Source organism: Pygoscelis adeliae, unplaced genomic scaffold (assembly GCF_000699105.1).
Source record: "Pygoscelis adeliae isolate BGI_AS28 unplaced genomic scaffold, ASM69910v1 Scaffold130, whole genome shotgun sequence".
Classification (NCBI taxonomy): domain Eukaryota; kingdom Metazoa; phylum Chordata; class Aves; order Sphenisciformes; family Spheniscidae; genus Pygoscelis; species Pygoscelis adeliae.
In genome coordinates this window covers 3209346-3232528 of record NW_008824031.1, presented here as the reverse complement: position 1 = coordinate 3232528, position 23183 = coordinate 3209346, and the positions used below count along the sequence as shown (strand labels likewise).

The 23183-nt window shown below is 44.4% G+C and overlaps 1 protein-coding gene across 1 annotated transcript in view; it reads left to right on the top strand.

Moving 5' to 3' along the window:
- The window catches only part of RCOR1 (REST corepressor 1), a 150832-nt gene that overhangs the window by 118618 nt on the left and 9031 nt on the right, over positions 1-23183 (top strand). Inside the window, exons 3-7 of the mRNA XM_009328403.1 lie at positions 7288-7340; positions 11431-11592; positions 14210-14328; positions 17923-18001; positions 22339-22533. Coding sequence (XP_009326678.1) covers positions 7288-7340; positions 11431-11592; positions 14210-14328; positions 17923-18001; positions 22339-22533 — 608 coding nt within the window. The remainder of the gene's footprint in view (positions 1-7287; positions 7341-11430; positions 11593-14209; positions 14329-17922; positions 18002-22338; positions 22534-23183) is intronic.

Here is a 23183-nt window from a genome sequence, read left to right as displayed (position 1 = left end):
CACTAAATGATCCAGCCATGCTCAGATCCTATGTGGTCACAGGTTAGGTCTCCAGGTGATCTGACGTGGCTCTGCCTATTCTGTGCTAGGTCCCAGAGGTAGCATTTCCTCTTTGCTGCTGCCCTCTCAGATCTCCCTTGTCCCTTCCCTACTGTGGTACATAAGGAGACATCTGAGCTCATGGGACCCAGGGCACTGTAGATACTGAAAGCTGTGCCACTCCTCTAGTAAAGTGGCATTCAGTGCTATGGCAGAGCAAATTTCTGGCTGAAGGGTAAATGTGAAGGACATGTAAGAAGCAGTCTTTCTTCCCAGAGGGTCCTCCATGGATGTCCTTACAATGGGCATCCACGTGGCCTTTCTGAGGGAGAGCAGCAGCAGCATCAGAGAGCAAGAGTGGCAAGAGAGCATCAGCTGGCTGGCTTTCCTTATGGTAATCCTCATTAATACACTGCCCCACACATATACACAGTGTGTTGAGCCTTTTCTTGATGTGATAGTGTCAGCTGAGGGTGCAACTTTAGAAAAGAGCCTATGTTGGTAAAAGCTTTAAAAGAAACACGTGTATGCTAGCAAAAGGCTTTTTCTGGTAAACAGCTTTAAAATAGTTTTGGCAAGCTACAAAAACTATGCTAGATTTGTCGGTACACCTGTGTCTGCGGTACAGCTTTCTTGCTGGTATAGCAAAATCTAAAGGCAGATGAGTCGGGTCTTTAATCATCACTGGAGCTTCAACTTTGGACTTGCCCTTAGATGCAGGCCATGCTAAAGAGCAGCACTGAAAATTAAAAAAGGGAAATAGGTGTGTTTCTTTTCTAGCTTGATAGGTGGTGGCCTTTGAGAAAAGAAGCTTTTGGTAGGTATCAGAGATTTTAAAGGCATAAATCTCCCAGCAATGGGGCACTCCATTTTATTCCTTGTTTTCTGCTCTCTGAGGCTGCAGTTTCCTGGGTCCGTGTGTGGTTCCATGAGTAACTCTTTCCTCACCAGTGCTAGTTTACATAGCCATGCCTGTTCCTGCCTGCCTGTTCATCCCTGCTACTGTGCTGTGCCGGGGCAAGGAATGAGTCGCACTTTTGGCTGAGCCAGTCTCATTGCTTGCTGGAACTAGGAGGGCTCATCTCTTCTCAGGCTTGTGTAACCATATAAAAAGTGTAAAGCTGTTTGTTTCATGAATAGCATGCTGCTTTGGTGGTGGTCAGCTGTTCAGTGCCTTGAGTGGCTCCAGAGCTAGCGAAAGAGAAGGGGGCAGCCTGCGTAGCTAGGGCTGGCAATAGGAGAGTCTGGGACTGCCCCTCCTGGTTAGGTGAGAGCATCTCCATACTTTCAACCACCACCACTCTGTGCTCCTATGGCTTCGCTGCTGCTTGGGTGAGGGAGCTAACGCAGCAGGAGAGGGTTGGTTGTTTTTCAGGTGGAACAGTTTCCCAGTCCGGTTCTCTGGGGGTCCAGGCAAATGTTTGTGCTCCCAGGTGGGAAGAGGTGGCTGGAGGCTAGGGATGCTTATCCTGGCCCTGCTGCCAAAGGAGACTTCTAATGCAGTGGCACCCTATGGTCCTTGGTATGTGGACAAGAGATGATACACAAATAAAATCTGAGCTAGAGGGAGGTAAGTGGGTGGGAGGTTGAGATATACTGTGTAGTCCCATCACTCAAGGTACCCTGCCCCACGGCAGGGTATTTTCTCTTGCTCCTATAAGCTTCTCCAGGTAAGGTTGGTTTTCCTTTGCCTTGTGGTTCCATCCAGACTTTTCCCTCACCTGCTGCAGACGCAATGGAGTTGAGGCCTAAATCCTCTCGTGCCTTCAGTTGCATGAAGTGATCTTTAAGTAGCCTTTGTGTCGCTGTAACTAGTGCTCTCTGTTCCTAGAAACAGTGTTAAAAGAGGCTGTATGCCTGCCCAGGTGGGTGCAGCATGGGACACAAAACGTGGCTGTGCTCTGGCTCTCCACTGTGTCCTGCCTGTGATACACATCACATCTTGCCAAGAAGAGGAAATAGCTTTTCCAAGGCTAGAAGACACGTTTAAATAGGCAGGCTTTATTTTCTTTTAAGTGATTCTGCCTAGAAAAAGTGGTCAAGCCACCTCGCTTTGATCTCTGCCTGCTCCCCCCTGCCTCCTGTTGCAGCTGGTTTTAGTGAGACACTTGTTGTCCAAACTCTTGTGCTTTTTGCAGCTTTCTCTCCTGGGCTGGGACCACGAGGTGGCAGGATTGTTCCACTGATGCTGCGAGGGTGGCAGGACGGCAATGCAGCTGCTCATTTTTATAGCCAAGGCAAAAACTGTGCTTAGTTGTTTGTGTACCATCATAATTGTGTTTTGAAATTTGGATGAATTTCACATGTATGTGTCTAATCCATGCTCCTTATTTTCTTTATATAGCATTGATTTGTTCTGGGTCTCGACTTTTTTTTTCTTCTCTGTTCTCAAGGGAGATGGAGGGGAGGGGGAGATGTACAGCAACATCCAGAATTCCTCACAGGTTCCAGCATTGATCAAACCCTGTGAAGCACATTACTGAGGCTGTGAAGGCTGCTGCTTTTGTCCTCATTTCACCCCGTTCTGTCAGGGTATTGCATCACATAATACGCAAAGTGTTCAGAGCTCCTGCAGTACCCCAGTAATAGGGGTGAACTGAGGTTGCAGCAACAGCTCTACCTCTGCATTCCTGTTGCTTTCTACAGGCTTTAGCACACTCGCTTCTGCTGCAAACCCTCCTTGGGGTCACTGAGTCCACTAAACATGATGCGATGCTTGTGGGGTCCTTAAGAAGCAATTTGGGTAGGGGGAGAAATTCTCCCAAAAGACCCACTTGGAGACATTGTTTAATCTGATCAAATGGTGATGAGGGGAGTCATTGCTTTCAGGCATTTCTCTTTTCAGAGTTCTCCCATCCCCTTGAAATTAATGCTCCTGTTTTAAATCTCTCAATTCACTGTTCTAGGATGCGGGACTGAAAATCAGCAATGCAGTTGTTTGCTTTTGTCTCTCCTTCCCTCTGTCAGCCAAGAGGGTCCCCTTTCTTTTGCCTCTAGTGAGGAATTCTTGCAGGAAGATGGTTAGCAGAAGAAAAGGGTGTATGAGAAAGACAGCTGGAAACAAGACTACAAAATTCAGGGGGTTGATGGCACCATTTTGGTCAAACTCTCCTCTCTAGATGGCAGGAAGGGAAGCATATTTCTCTGCTTCCTTTACCACTCCCTTCCATTTCCCTTGTCTCTTCTTTGGCTGTATTAGTGCTACACCAGGGGTCCATTGATGACCTCTCTGTAGACCTCACTTCTTGTATTAGGGAGAGGTGTTTTTTAGCATCTGAACACTGTGCTCCTCTTTGCTGGTGACAATGTGTACGTGGGGCTCTGTTCCCTTTGTGTCCCCACCTTTTGTGCTACTTCTGCCTTCCTGGGCATGACTGGCTGTAGGAAGGGGCTCTTTGGGCCAGTGCTCACTCCATTTTGGGTGTGGGGTGGACAGGGGGGTCCTGCTCACCCCCACACAGCTAAAATGCATGCAAGAGAAGAAATGTAGCCAAATAGGTAAAGAAATACCAGTTTATGATTCTCTTCTCTGTCCCTCCCCCCATCTTGTTTCTAGTAGCAACAAGAGCCTTCACAGGAGCAATGCATCTCCTGTGTCACACAACTGTCTCTAGTCAAGTATCGTTGTCTTTTTGGCCAAAATATCTTTCCGGCATAGGGAAATTAGTTGGATGGGTGGGGAGGATGCTCTTCTCTGCCCTGTTCGGGGAAAAGTTATGCTGGTAGAAAGAGCACGTGGTGCTGTAGTTTATGCTGGGGGAAATGGGATGGGATTGCTTTGCTGCTCTTGCTTATTCTCTTTTGGAAAGCAGCTAAGAGCTGTGTTGGCAAACTGTCTCGTCTGGTGTAAGCAGGGCTCTGCCCCAGGCTCCTCTGGCTCTGAACTCTGTCTAAACAGATTGCTGGGTTACACGCTGAGCGTGACTGAATGCCACTGAAACACAGTGGAGCAGAATTTCATGTACCCGCTGCCCTGGGCTTGCTAGAGGTGTGTGAGGAAGGCAGAGATGGAAGAGGGCACTTATTTATCTGGTGTGGCATGTGAAGCATTAAGCTTGTGGCAATTCCAGGCTCTACTGGTGTGGGAGACTAAAGGGATCCTGTGACTCAGCTGGTGCCATGCTCTTTCTTGCTCACTTCATATGAAGGGGGATGGTAAAGAAAGAGCAATCAGAAGGATTGCTCAAGGGACTGTCATACCTCTCAGATGGTGCAAGCATCAAAGTGAGTGAGCCCGCAATTAGCCAAGAAATGACAAGCAGAACAGGCTAGATTGTCAGTAAGCAGGCAGGGAACAAGCCAAGAGTAGAGTATGATGGTGTACTCCTTGTCCTCCCTTCATCCACAAACACTCTTCTAGTGTATAGAAGGAGCATTGCTGTGTGCTCATGGTCGGTTTACTGCCTTATTGCCTCTTCCTTATTTTTCTTTTCCCTTCCTCCACTGTAATAATGAGGTGTAACACTGAGGTGTTACAGACCCCACCATGACAAGAAAAGCATCCTGCCTCCTTTCATGGTGTCTGATCACTGATAATATACTGTTTGGCTCTGTGGTGTATTGACTTGATTCAAGAGAAATCCTATTGATATGGGGGGACCTTGCTAACATTCTTGCTCAGTTAGGAGAGAAAAGGCTGTAATGATATTTTGGGGGGTGGGGAGCAAGGGGGGGAAGTATGTTTTCATTGCTTATAGCATCTGTCATAAGAAAGGTAATACGCTGGAAAGGAGAACGACCTCATCTCTTCTCTGTATATATTAAAGGATAAGATGCTGAAGTCAAATCAGGAACTGTAGATCTTTCCACAGTGAAAGCGAGCTAGTTAATGCAGCAGTACTTAACATTCAAGAGCTTAATTCAGCCTTGGACTTCAGAGAATTCAACTCCTTTCCCTCCCCCTTCCTTCGCCTCCCCCTTAGACAAAATATATAACACTGCATGTGCAATACCTGTCCTAAGGAAGCTGAGAGCATTTAGCTGAAGTACAGGGAAATGCTGCACTTAGGGTTTCCTGGCAGTTTTTGGTGTGGTTATGAAGTCTGGAAGCATCTGAAGTGGCTCTTCTGCCCACATCCTACTGATGTTCCCTGCCCTGTTTGGCATGTGGAGGGAAGGGATGGTGTGTGGGGAGGAGGCAGTTCCCTTCTCTGTCCCCATTTCCCCTGTGTGGTCCTCCTGGATCATGTTCTCCCCTTGGGGTGTGGTTTTACAAGTTGTTATTTTCCATGGCAAAGCGGATTTCCGAGGTTCCTACCCTTTGGTAACCCTCAGGATGTTCTATTAGGCAATGCAGCAATTTCAGCCTAAGAAGTTTCTATCACTGTCCCTGTCACTTCCACTGTCTGTGCAACTATTTTACTATGTTTGCCTTGTGCAAGAAAAGGTTGTTTGCAAGAAGGAATAGTTTTCATCCCAGTTCAGCATGGTCCTTGGAAACAATTTGTTGAAGAGGCAGATGTGTTTGTGCTGCAGGGGTGCAAATGAATGGTTGTGGCTACACCTTTCTCTGAAGGGCTAATAAAACTTTTACTGAATGTATCCAGAACATGGTCCAACAAACAGGTTTGTCAGCCCCTTGGGATTCCCTGTTGCGTGCAGGTGGGAGCTTGAAAGAGCAAGAACCTCATGGAGCGTCCTTGTTAACGTGGAACTGTGCCTGTATTTACTGCATGCTCTTCCCCTGCCACAACATGTGGTTGTATTAATATTCTCATGGACTTTTCCATGGCACTCAACAAAGCCCTTTTTTGCAACCCCTTTTCGTGAAAATTAACTAAGGCATCTCCTCTCCAAATGAAGGGCCAGCATTGATATCACATGTCATGTTGTCTAGTAAGATGGGATGTCTACTTTAAGTACCTAGATTTGATTTCTTTGTATTGATGACAAGCTGAAAATAAGAGGCTGGTGCTCTCCTGCTGTGCATTTTCTGATCTTTCTGTTTTCCCAATACCGTTTGAGTTCATTGCTTAATTTGCTCAGCTGAAGGAAGAATTGAGGAGTGTCCCAGCTTGAAGGAAAGGCTTGGAGAAATGACATGCTATTAGACACCAGAGACTCCATGCCAGAGTCCATAAAGGCAGAAAACATGGGAGAAGCACATTTGAGAGCTGAAGTTAATCGTGAGGCCCAAGCTGTGGGAAATGTGGCTTCCTTAGCTGCAGTGCGCACAGAACCATTTCCTTCCGGAGGTGATGCGCATGCTCTCCATGAGTTGGGTGCTCAGCACAGGAATTTGCAGATACCCAGGGAGGGGTACAAGCAGAGGAGGAAGGGAGAATGATTTTTGAGTTCATTACTAAGTGACTTGTCTTGAAGTCCAAAATTTGTAGAAGAATGAGAATTCTGGCTGTGTGTACTAGTTCTACGTCTTTCAGGGTACTAGCACGTTGGGAATCCTACAGACAACCAATGCTTGCAGCATCTTCCATTCCATTAGATGAAGTAGGATTCTCACCTTTTAGCTTGTTTGGTTGTTTTTTTCCCAAGGGTGGTGTTATCATTACAGTGCATTTAATAATGATCAAGCACAAGGGCACAGACTTCAGAGCACCACCACTGGTACTGACTTTGATCCAATCCTCTCAAATGGGTGCTGTTGAATATATAATGTAAGCTCAGTCACTCATACTGAAAGAGACATTTGGGTTTTAGTCCCATCTATATAAAATACAACTCCTCGGGCATCTTCACATTGTAAAGGTTAAGAGCTCGTGGGGGCCTAATAATGCATAGGACTGAGGTTTGGTCCAAGGTGAAAATTGCTGAGGCATAAAGGCTGAAAAATTTGCTAAGATATATGGAGTGGTTGTGCAACACTAGAAGTCTGGCAATATTGGAACGTATGGATTGTGTCTGAGGATTTTTGTTCTTAAGAAAACAACTTCTTTGGGGGATTTAAAAAAAAATAGCTGAGACAGTCATGTCTATAGCTTTGGTGAACAAGTTCTAAAACACTATATGCTATGTTTCAGAAGTACTGGAACTGGATTGGATATCATGCATCATTTAGGCTTGTTAAGGAAAATATGTAGTAGTTTGTCTGGTGACTGTTGTTTTTCTTTTGTTTCCTTCCTTTCCCGAATTGTTGGAAACAGCAGCTATTCATGAGAATTCTCTGTGGTGGATGCAATGACCATGACTGAAGTCAGAGCTGCAGGACTGGGTTTTAGACTGGAAAGAGGAAGGGAAGGAGAGATGAGATCACTGTATGAAATGCTCTTATGCCTTCTCTTTGTTTTTCAGTGGACGAATATATTGCCATTGCTAAAGAGAAGCATGGATACAATATGGAGCAGGTAACAACCCTTTGAATACTTAGTTTATTTTAAAATATTTTTCAGCAGGTATTAAAACATGACTTAAAGTGACTGCCTACAACTGCTTCTTCCTTTGTGTACAGTCTGTGTTTTCTCCTCTCCTACTTCTCCCCAAACTGACTGTTCGTAACAGTAACCTGTGCTCTGGGGATATGGAGTTCACCCCTAGTTTTACATCAAGAGTTAAAAGGAGAAAACCAAAACCATCGTAATTTCTAATGGAGTTTGGCCATGAGTATTATGCTTGCTATGGTGACTACCTCTTGAACATTTTCAGAACCCCTAAACAATGTTGAAAAGATTGGCTTGTCTTTGGACAGCTGCCTGATTGCATTGCAGTTTCCAGTTGACTGCTCCATCTCTGCTTCATGGATGTCTTGGCAGTTATTAATGAGCTATTGAACCATCATATGCTTTTCTGAGGCAAACCAACATCCACAGTTATTTACCTTAAAACTGTGCTGCAAATCATTTTGCATTTCATAGATGAGTACCTCAGATGTCGGTGCAGTAGCAGTGGACGACTTCACCAGCTGTCCCTGAGGTTAACCAGTGCCTTTAGCCCTGGGATGGAAATCCTGGTCTGAGGAGCAGACCTCTCCTTTACTCCATGTGGTCTAGGATTGTGTACTAATCTTCCCTGTGTTAACTAACATCGATTTCAACACTCATCTGGGGAAATGAGTAGACCTGTGCCTGGGAAGCTTTTCTGAATTGTGTGGAGTTTCCTTATGCACTAATACTTGCCCGGAAAGGGAAGGCGGGGAATTTCGTGACTTACTGTATCGGCAAATTATGTACTGTCTCTAGAAGGGGATTCCATGAAAACTTGAAAGTTTATGAAATTGTTCAGGCAAAGGCCATGAGCATAGAAACCAATGATTTGGATGGGCAAGGGTTTCTTTTAAATGACTCTGCTGTCATCTTTGAGTCAGACTTTCAGTGGTTGATACTCATGCTCAAAAAGACTTCTTGTGGAACAAGAACATTGAAGTTGAGAGAGCCAGCAAAATTTCCAGCAAAACCAGGAATGATCAGGCTTGATATTTATAGTTTCTAAGAGCAGAAAACAGCAGAAAAAGGAACACGAAGGCACCAAAAGGCTGCAAACTTGAATAAAAATAAGGATGGTAGCTCGCTTCAGTTGAGATGGGTATATCCTAGTATTGGATATTGTGGGTAGTATTTGCCAAAAGAGATTGTCTTGGGGTAATAAAAATGAGTTTCATTATTTTAGTGGAGAGGTGTTGTTTAGAGAGTGTAGACTGATCCAGAAGACTGATCAGAATGAAGCTTGTGATTTTTCAAAGCACGAGAATTCAGTTTTTTAAAAAAAAACGTAGATTTGGCTAACAGATTTGCATTCATTTTAACACTGGAATTACAGACCTCCCACTCATTCCTCGAAGACTTTCTCCCCATTTTTCTCCCCTCCTCTGTGTACAGAAGTAGAAGTTATGGGACTCACCACACCAGGATGTAAAGTGGCTGAGCAACTTGTAAAAATGTCGCTTCTTCTAAAAATTTTCTCATTCCTTCCCTAGCACTCTTGTATAATACTCTGGAGTTAATGATGTTAACTGTTATGTTTCCCAGGTCCTTTGTGATTTCCTAGACAGCTAAGCTAGGCACTTCCAGGAGATAACTGGAGAGGATCTATCTTGTATTGCTCTGGAAGCCACGTACTCATTTTGTATTACAGGGACAAGTGTCAGGGCTTTCAAATCAGGATGATTTGTTGTGTCGCCAAGGGACGCTCTCTCTTCAGTGGGTATCATCAGAGTTGCTGTTGGCTGGGTAACTGTGGACAAGCTGATACGGGCTCTCTGGAAGCCAGTCAGAGCTCACTTTAGAATTTGGCCACTGTCTCTAGGCATTGCTGGCCGAGGCAGCCCTTTCCCACATGTGCATCCCCCCGACAGCTCGTCTCTTTGGACCCCTGTGCAGGTGGCTTGGCTGACAGTCATTGCACAGAGATTCCCCTTCTTCCATCTGTGCCCCCTGCCCAAAGCCTACCTTTGTAGATTAAGATGTGCCAGTTTGTTAAAGGGAGTGGTGAGCTGTCTGGCAGGGTGGCTGGGCTGTGTGCTGGCGCTCCTCTGCCCAGCAGCTTTCCCGTCCAGCTGGCCACATCTGTGCTGTGCGTGGTTCCCATATTTCTGTCCTTTCTCTCCCCTTGCCGGTGGCCGAGTGCCCCATTGTTGGCTCTGCTGCTGTGGGATGATGGCTGGAGGCTCAGGGCTGTGCTGTTGGGAGTCCCTGCAGCCTCGCCAGCCCGAGGGCAGGCAAAGGGCAGGCTCCGGCAGGGCAAGCCCACTTCAGCTGGTGTTAGCAAACTGTGGTAGGTGGTTGTGTGGAGCCGTTGCAGTCACAGGTTTCTGGGAGCACTACAGCAAATCTGGCCATGAGCTGTGCTCTCCTGCCAGCCCGTGTCAGATGCCCTTGGACAAAGGAGGCTGGAAAAGCTGTGTACTCGCCTGTGCATGAGTGCAGAGCTCTCCTAGGGCAGCATGGGGTGGAGGAGGAATACTGCTCTCCTGTTAAACAAGCCTATAAGGAAAACCTTTTTGATTACCTTTTGCTTTATGTAAGCGGTTGTCCCCTCAGCCCTCGCTAGCACCTTAGTGCTATTTAACACTACCCTGCCCTCCCAAAAGGTCTTCCTCCTTGTTTTTCCCTTGCTTTCTCACAGAGATATTTGGTACAGCTCATATCTGAAGCTGAAAGGGATGGCAGGGGAGAGAAAACTCGGTCCTTCATGACTGCAGAATAGTTTCTTTGGCCCCATAGCTTGCCAGAGTGGATGGAGATAAGTGGCTTGAGTGGCTCCTGTGACATCTTGAGTGACTCTGCTGCAACCAAGACTACTTCTTGTTCTGCATGGTGGCAAAAGGGAGGAGAGGGTGCCTGGGCAGCACTGAGAGGCCAGTACGGTCAGGACAAGACCTTGGATAACATCAATATTTATATGCATACTCTTCGCAGAATCTCAGGGGAGCAAGATCCCATAAAGGAACTGCTTTTTGCATAGCAAAGCATAATGGGGAAACCCCGAGTTTGGAGAGATTTTGTAGCTCTGAGCAGCCAGGGCGAAACTACTAGATGGGGGTAACTGTGGCTGCGAAACCTGAGCTGAGTTTGCATATGATGAGCAGGTTACTCTGATGTTTTACTCAGCATGCTGGGGATTGTTTTCACTTTACAGCCGTTGCGAAAGACTGGTTTCTAGCTCTGCAGAGTCAGGCCTTCCCAAAATGACTTGTGGTGGTCGCTGGCATGCCAGATGTAGTGATGTGTCATAACGCACAGGGGCTGCACACCCCTGGGAGAGGGGTGGCTGTGAGCGAGTGTCTCAGCGGGAGGAGGACCGTTTGCAGGTGGTGAAGCGCAGCGCATGCACTTTGTCTGTGGAACTGAGAACCAGAGACTGCAACAGTGAAACAAGGCGTCTCTGAAGGGAACAAATGAGCAGCCCCCAAAACAAGCGAGATTTGTTCCTCCTTCGGGCCAGGGACATCTTAGCAGCAAGTCAAGGTTGTGCATGCTCTCTGCCTTTCCTTCTTCTAGTTATTGCCTCATCCCCTCCCCTTTTTTCGCCCCTCCCCCTCAAAAAGAGCCCCCTAAACAACCATAAAAACCCCCAGTCAACTAAACTGTCCTCCTAATTGCATGGGAAATGATGGGAGTTTAGCACTGGCAAGAAGCTTCCTTTAGTCCAGCAAGCTTTTTAGGTAGTCTTCCCAAGTCTTTGCTTAGCTTTCCTGTGCATACCATGATCAGTAAAGTTGGAGTCACTTCTTCAATTTTCTTCTCCCCCCTTTCTGTTGCTACTCTCTTATTACATTACTACCTGTGTGGTTTGAATAAATTTCAAGTTGGTCTTCAAAACCTAGCGGGGTGGGGGTCAGATTCCAGGTTTCTTGCACACAGGAAAGTGTCTGATGTAGCTGAGAATTAAAATTATGTCTAATGTGTTGCCTGAGAAGAATGCTGTAGCTCTGCCTTTGCATGCATATAATAATGTTTCTTGTGATTACAATTGTCCCCTTGGTATCCTTGTTATTTCTAGGCTCTTGGGATGCTGTTTTGGCACAAGCACAACATCGAGAAGTCTTTGGCAGATCTGCCAAACTTTACTCCATTCCCAGATGAGTGGACAGTGGAAGACAAGGTCTTGTTTGAACAGGCCTTCAGTTTCCATGGGAAAACCTTTCACAGGATCCAGCAGATGGTAAGTGGTGGCAGAGGAATGGAAAAGCAGAATAGGCGGTTGGACTGTTGTCTTCCATGCTGATTGTGCTGAACTCCTGTCTAATGCTCTTGGGAGAGAACAGGCCAAAGGGGGTGTTAGAGGAAAAATATTACCATGAATAGAAAGAAACAACATTGTTTCCAGAGTCTCTGTAGAAGTGTGTTCCTGAAGTGCTTTACTGGTTCAGGATAAACTTTGACTGTGCAATTTTTTTGGTTGGAAATTAGTTTTCAGTCCCCTGTGTGCTATGGTAGTGTTTACATCTCAGCTGGAGTTAAGGCATGGTCTGTACACACATGCCCACCCACCCACAGAGTAAAGATCATCTCTGTGCAAAGTTGATTTCCTTTCTTACAGCCTGTTTTTTAGGAATTCATTTTATTTGACTATGAAGTCTGTGTTTAATGTGTTTGGGACTGTCAATGGATGCTGTGGTGGAGGCTTATACATCATTGCAAGCATTCAGCCCTTTGCTTTCGGTTGGTAGTGATATTTTTTTAAACTGTGATTGAAAACTTCAAGGGTAGGTTTCTGCCTGAAAGGGAACTGCTGGGGTGTGTGCAATTTTCTTTCGAAAGAGGGAGAGGATGGGATGTAAAGATTTTTTTATTAATGATATCTTGAGAGTCTCTTCAAATGGTTCACCACTTGGGTGGGAACCAGACTTTGTTCTTTGCTCTCCTTCAGTAAAGTGCCTCTCAAGTGTTCCAGCAGGACCCGGTTATGGTGGTTGTGACCCATTGAAGTGATCCTAGGCTGATGCAGTCTGTCCAGCCTCTTTAAAGCACATGTGAAGGTCTTTTTTTGAAAAGCGAAAGGCACCTTGCTTCCCAAGTATGAAGGAAAACTGCCAGGTCCCTTTTCAAAAGGGTGGCAGGAAGAGGCTCGTTCTCCTCATGTCCTCCTTGAATGTTACTTCACTGGCATTTGTTGCCAAATGTTCTTGGAGTCCTAGGGTCTTCCACTCCTTTGGGTCAGATGATGGGGCTTGTACATATTATGGAGAGCTGATACAGACAGTCTGGAAAGTTGTGGACTCCTGAAGGGTGAAGCTGTTTTCTTCTTTATTCCTCTGTTCTTACATAGGGGGAAAAAAATGGGGAGGGGAATGTCCCGGGGAAAAAAAGAGAACATAAAGGCTGTCCTGTTGCTTGGTTAAATGCCAAAGCAAGAAATTCTCAATTCAGTTTATGTGCAGAAGTATGACTCTGTCCCTGAATGAAGTGCATTCCAATACAGGGATGCCAAGCTCATGCACTGTTCCCTCAGTAATGATATTTTTTTACTGTTGCTCCCAGAAAAGCCATCCTGCATGAAAAGAATTAAATGGCATGAAGCTTTGTGTTTAGCAGGGGACAGGAATCAATGGCTCGGGAGCACGTTAGTTGTTAGTTTATATATGCTGCCCCATTAGCAATAGTGCAGCTTGGAAGTGAGGGGAAAAATCATCGAAGCTAGAGAATGAAAAGTGAATTATGTTATTTACCGGAGCTGGTTCTGATATTTGGCACTCTTAGCACGTGTTTGTAGCCAAGTGGGTGTTTGTCACGAACAGCCTTGTCCCTGAGTTTGTTCCGTGGAACTCCTTAATTCCAGCGTACCAGTCTGCTGTAGGACTGCTGGCAGCACAACATCGACATAGCACCTGTGCTTTACCAGTGCAGATGGATTTATGCCTGTGTGCAGCTGTGGGCCAGGGTGGTAGTTCTGGTGTGATCCATTATTAGGACCTAAAGTCAACCTGCAGTCTGAGAACTAGGCTTATCTCAAGTGAAGACTTAAACTGCAGTATCTGAATAAGAGATGTCTGGCTCTTGCTCACAGTTTTATTTTCCTCCCCACCTGTCCTGCCCTCTAAGCTGAATCAGACACTTACCTAAAACATGTTTTATTCAGCATAGGCTGGAATTTTACCTTGTAGAAGTGCTGTGTAAGAACATCAATGCAGAGTACGTCAGAAGTAGAGAATTAGTCTTAATGTAGTTTTATGCTTTTTGGAGGCAGGCTTTTCATTCATAGCTACAGGGCAATGACATTAGTGTAAGAGGACAAAAAAAAATAGTTCTCGTATTTTCCTATATCCTCAGTTCACCATACAGTAACATTTCACCTTTTGTGAAAACATCTTTTGTTGAGACCTTTGAATAGACTTCATCATGTGAATGGTGTGAATAAGCCTTTTTAACCAAACATCAAAGGTACGCTTGGGATGTAGCCTGCAATTCAGCAGTTCCTGTGGTTGCTTACCCATGCCTGTGTTGGCTTTTAAAACTGTTATCTCAGTTTCAAGGCCCCATTCTGGATTTGCTCTTGGTATGTTCCTCTATTCTGAAGGGAACCAGCTACCTGGCTGGTGAGTGGAGGCTTGCTGAGATGCTCCTTAGAGATTTTTGATGTCCTAAATAGTAGGCACTAACCTGAAACACTCCCCCCTAGATCATTTTTGGAAAGGCTGCAGAACTGCCTTGCTTGAGCCTTTGAGAGAATCCAACACAGAGAGATCAGATGTTCCTTGAGAAAAACAGACCGATTGTATGTGAACTCCTGGGGATACTTTACATATAAACATATAAAAGGATACATGTTTAATTTACAGCTTCCTGACAAATCAATAGCCAGCCTGGTGAAATTTTACTACTCCTGGAAGAAGACAAGGACTAAAACTAGCGTGATGGACCGTCATGCTCGTAAACAAAAAAGGGAACGTGAGGAAAGGTAGGTTTGCAAGCAGAAAGGCTGTGTATTGACACACACTGGTATCTTTAGACTATCTCAGAGATTCCTGTTAGCTTGTAAGAAACTAGATGTAGGATTTTCCCCAAAATGTTTCCTGGTACCACACCTTCTTTCCCCACCCCTCTTCCCTGCTGTGCATGTTTTGCTTTGCTTAAAGCCAAAAGGAATCTGTCGGCAATTAGGGGTGCTCCCTTTTTCAATGCTGTGCAATTCCTGATTGCCCTCTGGTGCAGTGGTCACCATCCTATCACTCTAGAAGCTTTTTCTCTGATACTGCTTGAGGGTGGAGAAGATGAAATTAAAACTGTTTACAAGCTGATTGGCACTGTTGTCAGCAGAGCCAGAAAAGCTGATAAGCAGGACAGTAAAAGGAAGTCATGAAAGAGCTAGAAATCTGCCTTTATTTCCTCCATGTGATGCTCAGTAGAGTGAGAACATGCACCTGACGGGGAACAGGCTCCAGTGCAGCACCCCTCAGCCTGTATGTGCACACACAGACCCTCCCCCTGCCTTTTACTTAGAAAACTGTTACCAGTATAAGGCTGTCAGGCCAAGCTCTGTTCCCTAAGAAAGATGAAGTTAAGGCTGTGTTTTTGAGTGACTGAGAAGAGGGTAGCACAGGGGAACCTGGGATGGGTTCTCTGGCAGAGGTGTCCCAAGGAGTGCTGGGTGCATTAGGATTTGGGTGAGGGTGGTGGTGTTTGGGAGGTCACTAGCCCCTGATCTTCAGCAGATGAGCTTGACTCCTGCTTGTGCAGCTATGTCTGCAAGTTCACCCTCCTGGATACCCATGCAAGCCCTTGAAGGTAGGTCAGCCAGTGGCCTTGTGTGTATTGCTAGAAGTATCTGTACAGTTTGAACTGCCACTTGGTGACTTTGCCTCGTTCTGGAGCTGACAGGGCCTCGGAAATGCGGTGACCTCAGGTGTGTTTGGGGAAAAAAAAAAAACAACCAACCCCTCTGAGCAGCAGCAACTCTATCTGCTTGATGCAGGTGCCTTCTCAACCTGCTCTAAAATGCAGTTAATGTCTTTGCAGACCAAACTTGAGGTGTGCCTGGCTTTGGAAGACTCCTAACATAATTGGGCAAAATTCTGCAAAAGCTTTTCTCTCAAAGGAGTTGCTGCTCTAGCACTTGCCAGGGAGCTGTTTGCTGGCTCCAGTGGGTATGAGTGAGCCCTGTTTGGGAAGGGGGAAGAAGTGGGTTCCCAGGGTTGAGCCGTACTGCACCAATGACTCACTCAACCTCTCCCATCTCTCCACTAGATCAACAATGCTTGCTTAACAGGCAGGGCCAGGGAGAATACTACCAGCTAACTTGTCCAGTATTTGGTTGGCTTTCTCTGACCCGAGTCTCTTTTTCCATTCTGTTCTTTTCCCTTCTCTGCAAAGGCTGTCTTGATTTTTTTTTTTCCTTTTCTGTATCCTGTGCTTTTTTTTTTTAGATTTTCCTACTAATTTATGAGGGGAGGGAAAAATCTCTTATAAGGAGTATGTGTTTGTCTTGTACTATGTAGTTTAGGATCTTTTAATACTACCTCTTTATTTTTGTTCTGTGCTCATAAATGAAATTACTACAATTTGGAAATACACCTCACTGGTACCTATGCCTGTTTGCTGGGAAAAGCAGCACCTCAGACCATCTGGTGATTGGGAAAGAACTGTATGGGCTGCCACGTGCTGTAATTTTGTAACCTTTGAGGAAGGCAGCTGGATTGGAAATGTGTAATTTGGTTTACATCTGCAGTAAGCTAAGCACCAAACACCAGCTTGATGTTTGATTTCCCTTCTTCCCCTTTGTTATGTAAAATACTCAAACCCCTACACCCCCGAAGGATTTGTCAGTGCATCCATGCGGGGCGTGGAAGCAAGGCTGGGTGAGTTTGGGGTGCCCGGATTTTGAGGTTGTATTGTGCCATTGGGTGTTGGCAAAACTTCAAAAATGTTCTTCTGTTAATAGTGATCAGTGTCTAAAACTGCAGAAATGAGTGGGTGGGTTTTGATCTAGCTCATGTCTATGGAACTTGCTGGAATAGAAGGGCAAACTGAGCACAGCAAAGCCCATGGGGGTTTGGCCTTTGCAGAAAGGCTGAGATCTGAACCTAGGTAAGAACACGAGGAAGCTCTTTTGGAGATGGGGTTAAGAGAAGAGGCAGTCTGAGGTATCTCACTCAATACTGCTATATCTCTTCTGTGGCTAGGCAGGGAAATTCCCCAACCCCTCAGATTGTCACTAAAATAGCTCCCAGTGCATTTGGGACCAGGTTTTCAGTAGCTGTTCTTAGTTGTATGTGAGGGGCTTTGTGTATGCAGCTCTGGGAGGGGGTGCTTGTGAGTTTATTCCCTGGAACCGTGATTACACAAACTAAATATCTTGTGAATCAGCTGGGGAGCCAAGCTGCTTAGGGATGCAGTAATGTTTTTTTTGATGCCAGCTCAAGCCACTCAGCAGTACATTCCTCCTTAGGCTCTGTCTGCACAGGACGTCGCTGCAGCAGGGAGACAGCTGTGAGCGAGTGCCGGTACCACAGCCGTGTTCATTAGCACCCGCTGTGCCTGCTGTCCCCTGCTTCTGTGTGAACGCACCCCACCTGGCTCCAGCACCCCAGCAGTGTAGCACAGCTTCTGCTGGGGTTTCTCTGCACAGCTGTGCCTTGCGCTGGTGCTGTGACATACCTGCACCAGCTGAAGTTCCTTGTCCCAGGCTACAAAGTTTGATGTGACAAAATAGGGTTGGTTTTTTTTTATTTAAAAAAAAAGAAAAAGAAAAAAAAAGCTTTGATTAGGTCAGCTTATTTCTTCTGTTTCTGGGCATCATCCCAAATGGTGCAATTAACTTTAGTTGTGTACAGTACAAAAATTCTAAATGGTGAAAATATATTCGATTTAATGTCTGATTAAAATTCCAATGAAGCCAAACTGGCCAGGTGTGCCAAGGTCACTTTCAATATGGCCCCAATTTCATGCCTATTATTATCCTGTAACTGATAACCTCTGTTTCTTTTCCAGGGGAGAATGAAATGTGAGGCTGTCACTGAAAAAAAACCAAACAGACAAAACCCAAAACAAAAAACCTCAAACATTTTTTATGCTTGTTCTTGAGGGAGTTCATCTTGTGCATGTCTGTTTTGCTAAATGTTAAGGAGTTGTATGAAATCTGTGTTTTAGCTACTTGCTGTAATTCTAAGTCTTTGTTCTTGTCTCAGTTTGGCTAAAGTTAAAATGCTCAATGTCCCATGTTCTTTAAAAGATAACTTGTATAATCAATTTCATGCATCTTGCCTTCATCTGAGCAGACTTATTTTGCTTAAGTACACTACTGAGAAGTCATTCTTTACAAGACATGGTCCCTAGTATTTCTACAACTAAGAATTTCTTGACTTAAACCAAAAATAAATAAACAAAAAACCCAAAACAAAAAAAACCATCCCAACCCTCTAAAAAAACACCCTGGGAATAAATTAAGGAAACCCGTTGGACTTGCTATTGCATCCATGCATTTCTTTTAACATGCTATTTATAGAAAAAGAGAGCCTCACAAACTGATAGAGTACTGTTTGCTTTTGTCTTCCAGTGAGGATGAAATGGAGGAAGCAAATGGAAATAACCCTATTGATATTGAAGTTGAACAAAACAAGGAGAGCAAAAAGGAGGTATAATTATTTTCTTACTATTGTACAAATTAAAGTGTTTACTTACTACCTACTTCATGTAGAAGCTGACAGTATTTAATCTTCTTTATTTGTGCTTTGTATAGTTGTCATACAAGAAAAGAAGAATTGTCTTCAGAATTATTCTTAGATCAAGACAAGTATAGACAAATAAGTTATTATGGATGGAGCTGGGAAAACTTAAGACTTTACTATCCCATGATAATGTACTATCAGAACGTTTCTAGTCTCTTTGATTCAGAGTTGGCTGTATTAGCTTGAACCACCTTCAGTGATGGTTTAAATCAACCTAACTGTGTGGAGATGGAGTAGAAGCACTTATGTCCCCACTGAGATGGCTTGGTGGAGGGGAAATGTGTCCTTTAATCTGTTCTAGGTAGGCTAGCAAGAGTGTGTTTATCTACACCTTAGATTCTAAGGTAAATTCCTGATGTACTGAAATCCTCAGCAATCCAAACTGAGGATTTCAGTGGCACCAGGATTGCAACTACAGTGGTGAACAGTAGAGGAGAGAGCTTTTGTGTGGCCAGTTCATTTTGTCTGGCAGAGGAGCCATAAATATGTAACAATAACCTATTGTTATGCACGTAATATTTTGTCTATTTAAAACGTAGTACTTGCACCTCACTTCAAATACTTCATTTTAAGTGAGCATACAGTTCTAGATGAAAATAGAGCCATGCAAATAGAACAGTTTTGAAAACCTAGTCTGTGATGCTTAACAGGAAAGCGTATACTTTATTTTCATGTGTATAACCTGCTGGTTATCTGTTACTAAATAAAACAGCCTTGCCGTTCAGCAGCAGTGTGAGTTGTATGTGTGAGTGAGTACTACAGGAAGATGTTTACCCTAAGGCCTTATCTCCTTGAGGTGGCTCCCTTTCCTGATTTCTTGTAGCCTGATTTCTCTCCCACAGTCATTCTCTTTCAATTTTTTAAATTATTTTTTTAAAAGGGTATATGTAGGAAAAAACCACTAGAGTTATTTAGAAACATGATTGCACACAGGCAAAATCAAGGGCCTAGAGCAGCTGCTTTGTCAGTCACTGTTGGTGAGATTAATTCCTCTAAAAAATTATTTTGAATGGAAATAACTGAAAAATCACAGCATTCTAGTCTGTTCTTCACCCATGCCAGGGTGCTCTCTAGACTTTCCAGAAAAGCCTAGCTGTTGCTTCCAGTGAAGGAAGCGGCATCCCTGATGACTTCCTAGCAGCAGAGTGGATGTGAAGCCACTCCTGTTCACCCTTACAAGAAGCTGAGTTCTCAAAAACCTCAGCAACATGCAAACTGGAAGGGTTCTCACTTGGTTAAGTTGCAGCTGCATACCGCAACTCTCCAGTGTGTCTTGTAAATAATACTATCATCTCATTTCCCATTATTTTAATAAACTTTCAAGTTTAGATTTCTCTAAGCTCTTTGAAAGCTTGCATCTGTAAGAGAGCTCCCTTCAGTCCCCTTTATTACCAGGAATAGGGAAGATGTGGAGATTCCTTCCCTACCATGCTGGCATGCTCTGAACTTGCTGCAGAAGAGGGAAAGGTAGTTGGCTGCTTTTGTTGTAAGGCCAAACCAGAGCAGATGGCTGATAGCTACCATCAAGACATTTTTGTAGAGTCTGGTATGGGAGGAGGCTGTCTGCCCTCCCTGTCACACTAATAAAGGCCACAGTGCACTAACTGATCTGAAAGAGATCACTGGAACTCATGGAGCATGTGCAGTCTGGCTGTGTATGCAATGGTGGGTAGCCTTGAGAGGGCTTTTCTGGACAGGGAATGTACTGGTGGGTAAAATGAAGCTGGTAACCCGCATAGCCTGTTCAGAGTTAATTTGATTTGATTTTGCAGTACCTGAGCCTGGGGCTGATTGAAAATGCCTTGAGAGAGCAGGTATCCAGGAGGGGGATAAGTTCTTTCTTGATCGTTATGTTTCTTTTAATGACGTGGTCAGACGTGCAGGGGTGGTGATGTACCACTAGCCCAGGACTCTTACTGTAAAGAGCCTCCCTGTCCTAACCCCGCAGAGATGGTTTTTCCAGCTCTGAGACATGTTGGTTACTGTATGACTTGCCGAGTAGTACTGGGATTTCTCAGAGTATCTGAAATCTCTCATCCGTTTCCTCTTTTGAGGGTCATTGGAAGGGGAAATCTTCCCTTTTTTTTTTTTTTTTAAGTACTTTCAGTGTTAGTGCAACTGTTCAGGTTTCCTCAGATAGTGACTCCATAATGCTGAGGTCATGAACTAGAGCTGCTTTCTCCACATCTTCCCTATTCCTGGAAATGCCTCCCACTTCATCCTCTGCTTTTACATGGCTTGAGACAGCTTGGTCTTCTCTTTTTACACCATGAAATCTGAGGAAGGGAACCTTGTTTGTATTAAGGGGTTTTAAGACTGAAGTGTGCTGGATAGCAGTGGCGGTATCTAAATAAACAGAGAAGCACTGCTAAATCCCTGCATTTTAATTCTCTCTGGTTTTCCTGAATTGATTTAATTGTACAGAGAGATGTGTGTGGCCAGGAAAGCAAGAGTTTCCAAGATAGGGTAGATGTTCAAATTTTCAGAGCCTGTGCAATATCACCAGGGCCTAGAGGCATTTGGAGCTGTCAAAAACTGTTCTGCTGGAGCTCTGGCTTCTTGTCCACAACACAAAAGCTTCACATTCTTTGAACTGTGTGAAACAATCATTTGAATTCTTTTTTCCTTAATGTTGAGGCTTCTGGGGTATTTGCACTGCAGGCTTTGCGTGTTAGTCAACCTACAGCCTGAACCTGTTGTGAGGCATTACCGCATGATCCCGTGAAATTCTGTATGTGGATAGACATTTCAGATTTATTCCTATTTCATCTATGTTGAATAATTTACCCAGCTCAGTTATCAAAGTGCTCGTTTCTGAAGCGGAGTGCAGAGCTTACCTCACTTGTACATAGCTAAACTGGTCTGTTTTCTTCTGCTCCCCACTCCCTTCTGCAAAAAGAAATAGGGTATCCATCCTGCAACAGCAATAGTTATCTCTTGCTCCTGGGCTTGCCTTAGGCACTGTCTCTCATGAAGGAGTCCTTTGCACTAAAGGAGGGAAGAAAAAAATTGAGAACAGGCCATTGTCCACATTAGTGCTCCTATGTGGCTCTGGCCGTTGAGCCCATGAAGAGGGTGCAAGCTTTTATCTGCTGGCAGCTGTGCTGGGGTCCTCCAGTCTTTGGGAAGCAGAGCCTCATGCTTACGTGGGGCTTTGTGCTCAGCCTCGTGTGGGTTTGAATGTGAGCATTTTTATGCTCACTAATAAGCAAATGCCTCAAACTGTGTAGAAACTACATGTAGCTGCAAATTAGGAGGGAAACAATAGTGCTAAGTGAAGCCAATGTGCTTAAAGCTGGCAGTGATCAACTAGAGGATTTCAGATGTGTGGCCTCCCCTCTCTGCTTTTTCCCTCCCCGCCACCCTTCTTCACTTCTGTGTTCTTGGCCAGGCTCCAGCCACTGGGTAATAAATCTTGGGTATGAGTTGCTTGTTGAAAATAACTTCTGGAACAAATGGTTTTAGTATTAGAGAATCAGATGTGCTCTTGAAGGATCTGTAGTATAGTGTCTTAGCTAATCTACCTGTCAGAGGCGTGCGCCTAATTCTTTGCTTTAGACAGAACGCATAAAAATAATTAGTGGTGTGTGTAATATTCCCCTTTCCAAAAGAGACTTAAATTTTATTTGTGGGCAAAACTGCATCAGTTTAATGGAACAGTTGATATATCAGTGCTATGCAAGAAAACTTGGCTTCTTAGATCGTTACGCAGTTCCTTGGAATTACTTTGTAGTCACCTCACTCCTTTATCCTTAGCCTTTAAATAAATTTGGTTTATTGCTTCTCCTGTCTGACATGTAGAAGAAAAAGTATCTGTAAACTCTTCTAATTGTGTTCTTCCCCTGTCTCCAAACTCCACTTTGTTTCCTTCTGGTGTTCAGTTAAACTGGCGTGTTCAGGCCTGGTGATGAAAGTGAGAAGAGAGGTTTTGGAGTGTTTGAAAATAACCAGAATATTTAACTGCTGGAAAATTGGGCATCTGTCTCCCAAAATGAAAATGGGCAGAGAAGACAACCAGTATCTCTGTAAACATTGAAAGCTGCCTAGACGAAAGGAGAGATTTGTGTAAGACAGTGTTTGTATGACGTGCCACTTAAAGCAAAAAATGTCTTCCTGTCTGCAAGCTACCTTTTTCATTCTCCAACCTTTGACGATGGCTAGAAGTCATAGAATCACAAAATGGTTTGAGTTGGAAGGGACCTTTAAAGATCATTTAGTTTTGTAAAATGACTGCTGTTTGCCAGGTGCCACCTGCTGAAACCGTTCCTCAGGTGAAGAAGGAGAAGCACAGTACGCAGGCCAAAAACAGAGCGAAGAGGAAACCTCCCAAAGGAATGTTCCTTTCCCAAGAAGATGTGGAGGCCGTTTCTGCCAATGCGACAGCTGCTACCACTGTACTCAGACAATTGGACATGGAATTAGTCTCAATCAAACGACAGGTATGGATGGGATTGTTCAAGAATAACTGCTATTTTTGGTGGTAGTGCCTGTCACAGTCTGCAAAGTTCACAGGAATTTGTAGCTTGACAGTGATGATGCACGTCATTATGTGGCTTAAGTGACAAGCTGCTAGCCATGTGCTATAAACCAATGCAGCCCTGTGTTTTATGTCTCTGATGTTTTAGTTCTATGGGCAAGCCTACTTTATACCTAAAGTGAAGCAAGGAAGAGTCCATAGCACTGACTTGAAGGAACATTTGTTGGCACTTAGTGTTTCTTGCAGTTCAGAGTTCCTTATGTTTTAACTATGAACTTCCTTCAGATGACATTGGTTTCAGCAGTATCTGATTTCCATCTGCAGCAGTCAGTTTTCTTTGCCTTTTCATATGGCACTTTTGGAACAGGCAGATATGTTTGTTTTATTCTTTTAGACAGGCATCATACAAACTTTCCTACGTACCTTTTTTGATTCGCTGATGGATCTCCCTTTTAAACCAATGTTTTTCAAATATCTGTTAGTAAAGACAGGTTTATACTACATGAGTCTGTTTCCTAGATCTGAACATTTTCACTTTTTAAAGAAGAGATCTGGCTCAAGCTCTTTATTAAACTTAATAGAATTGGTATTTTGGCCTGAAGCCTTTTTCTT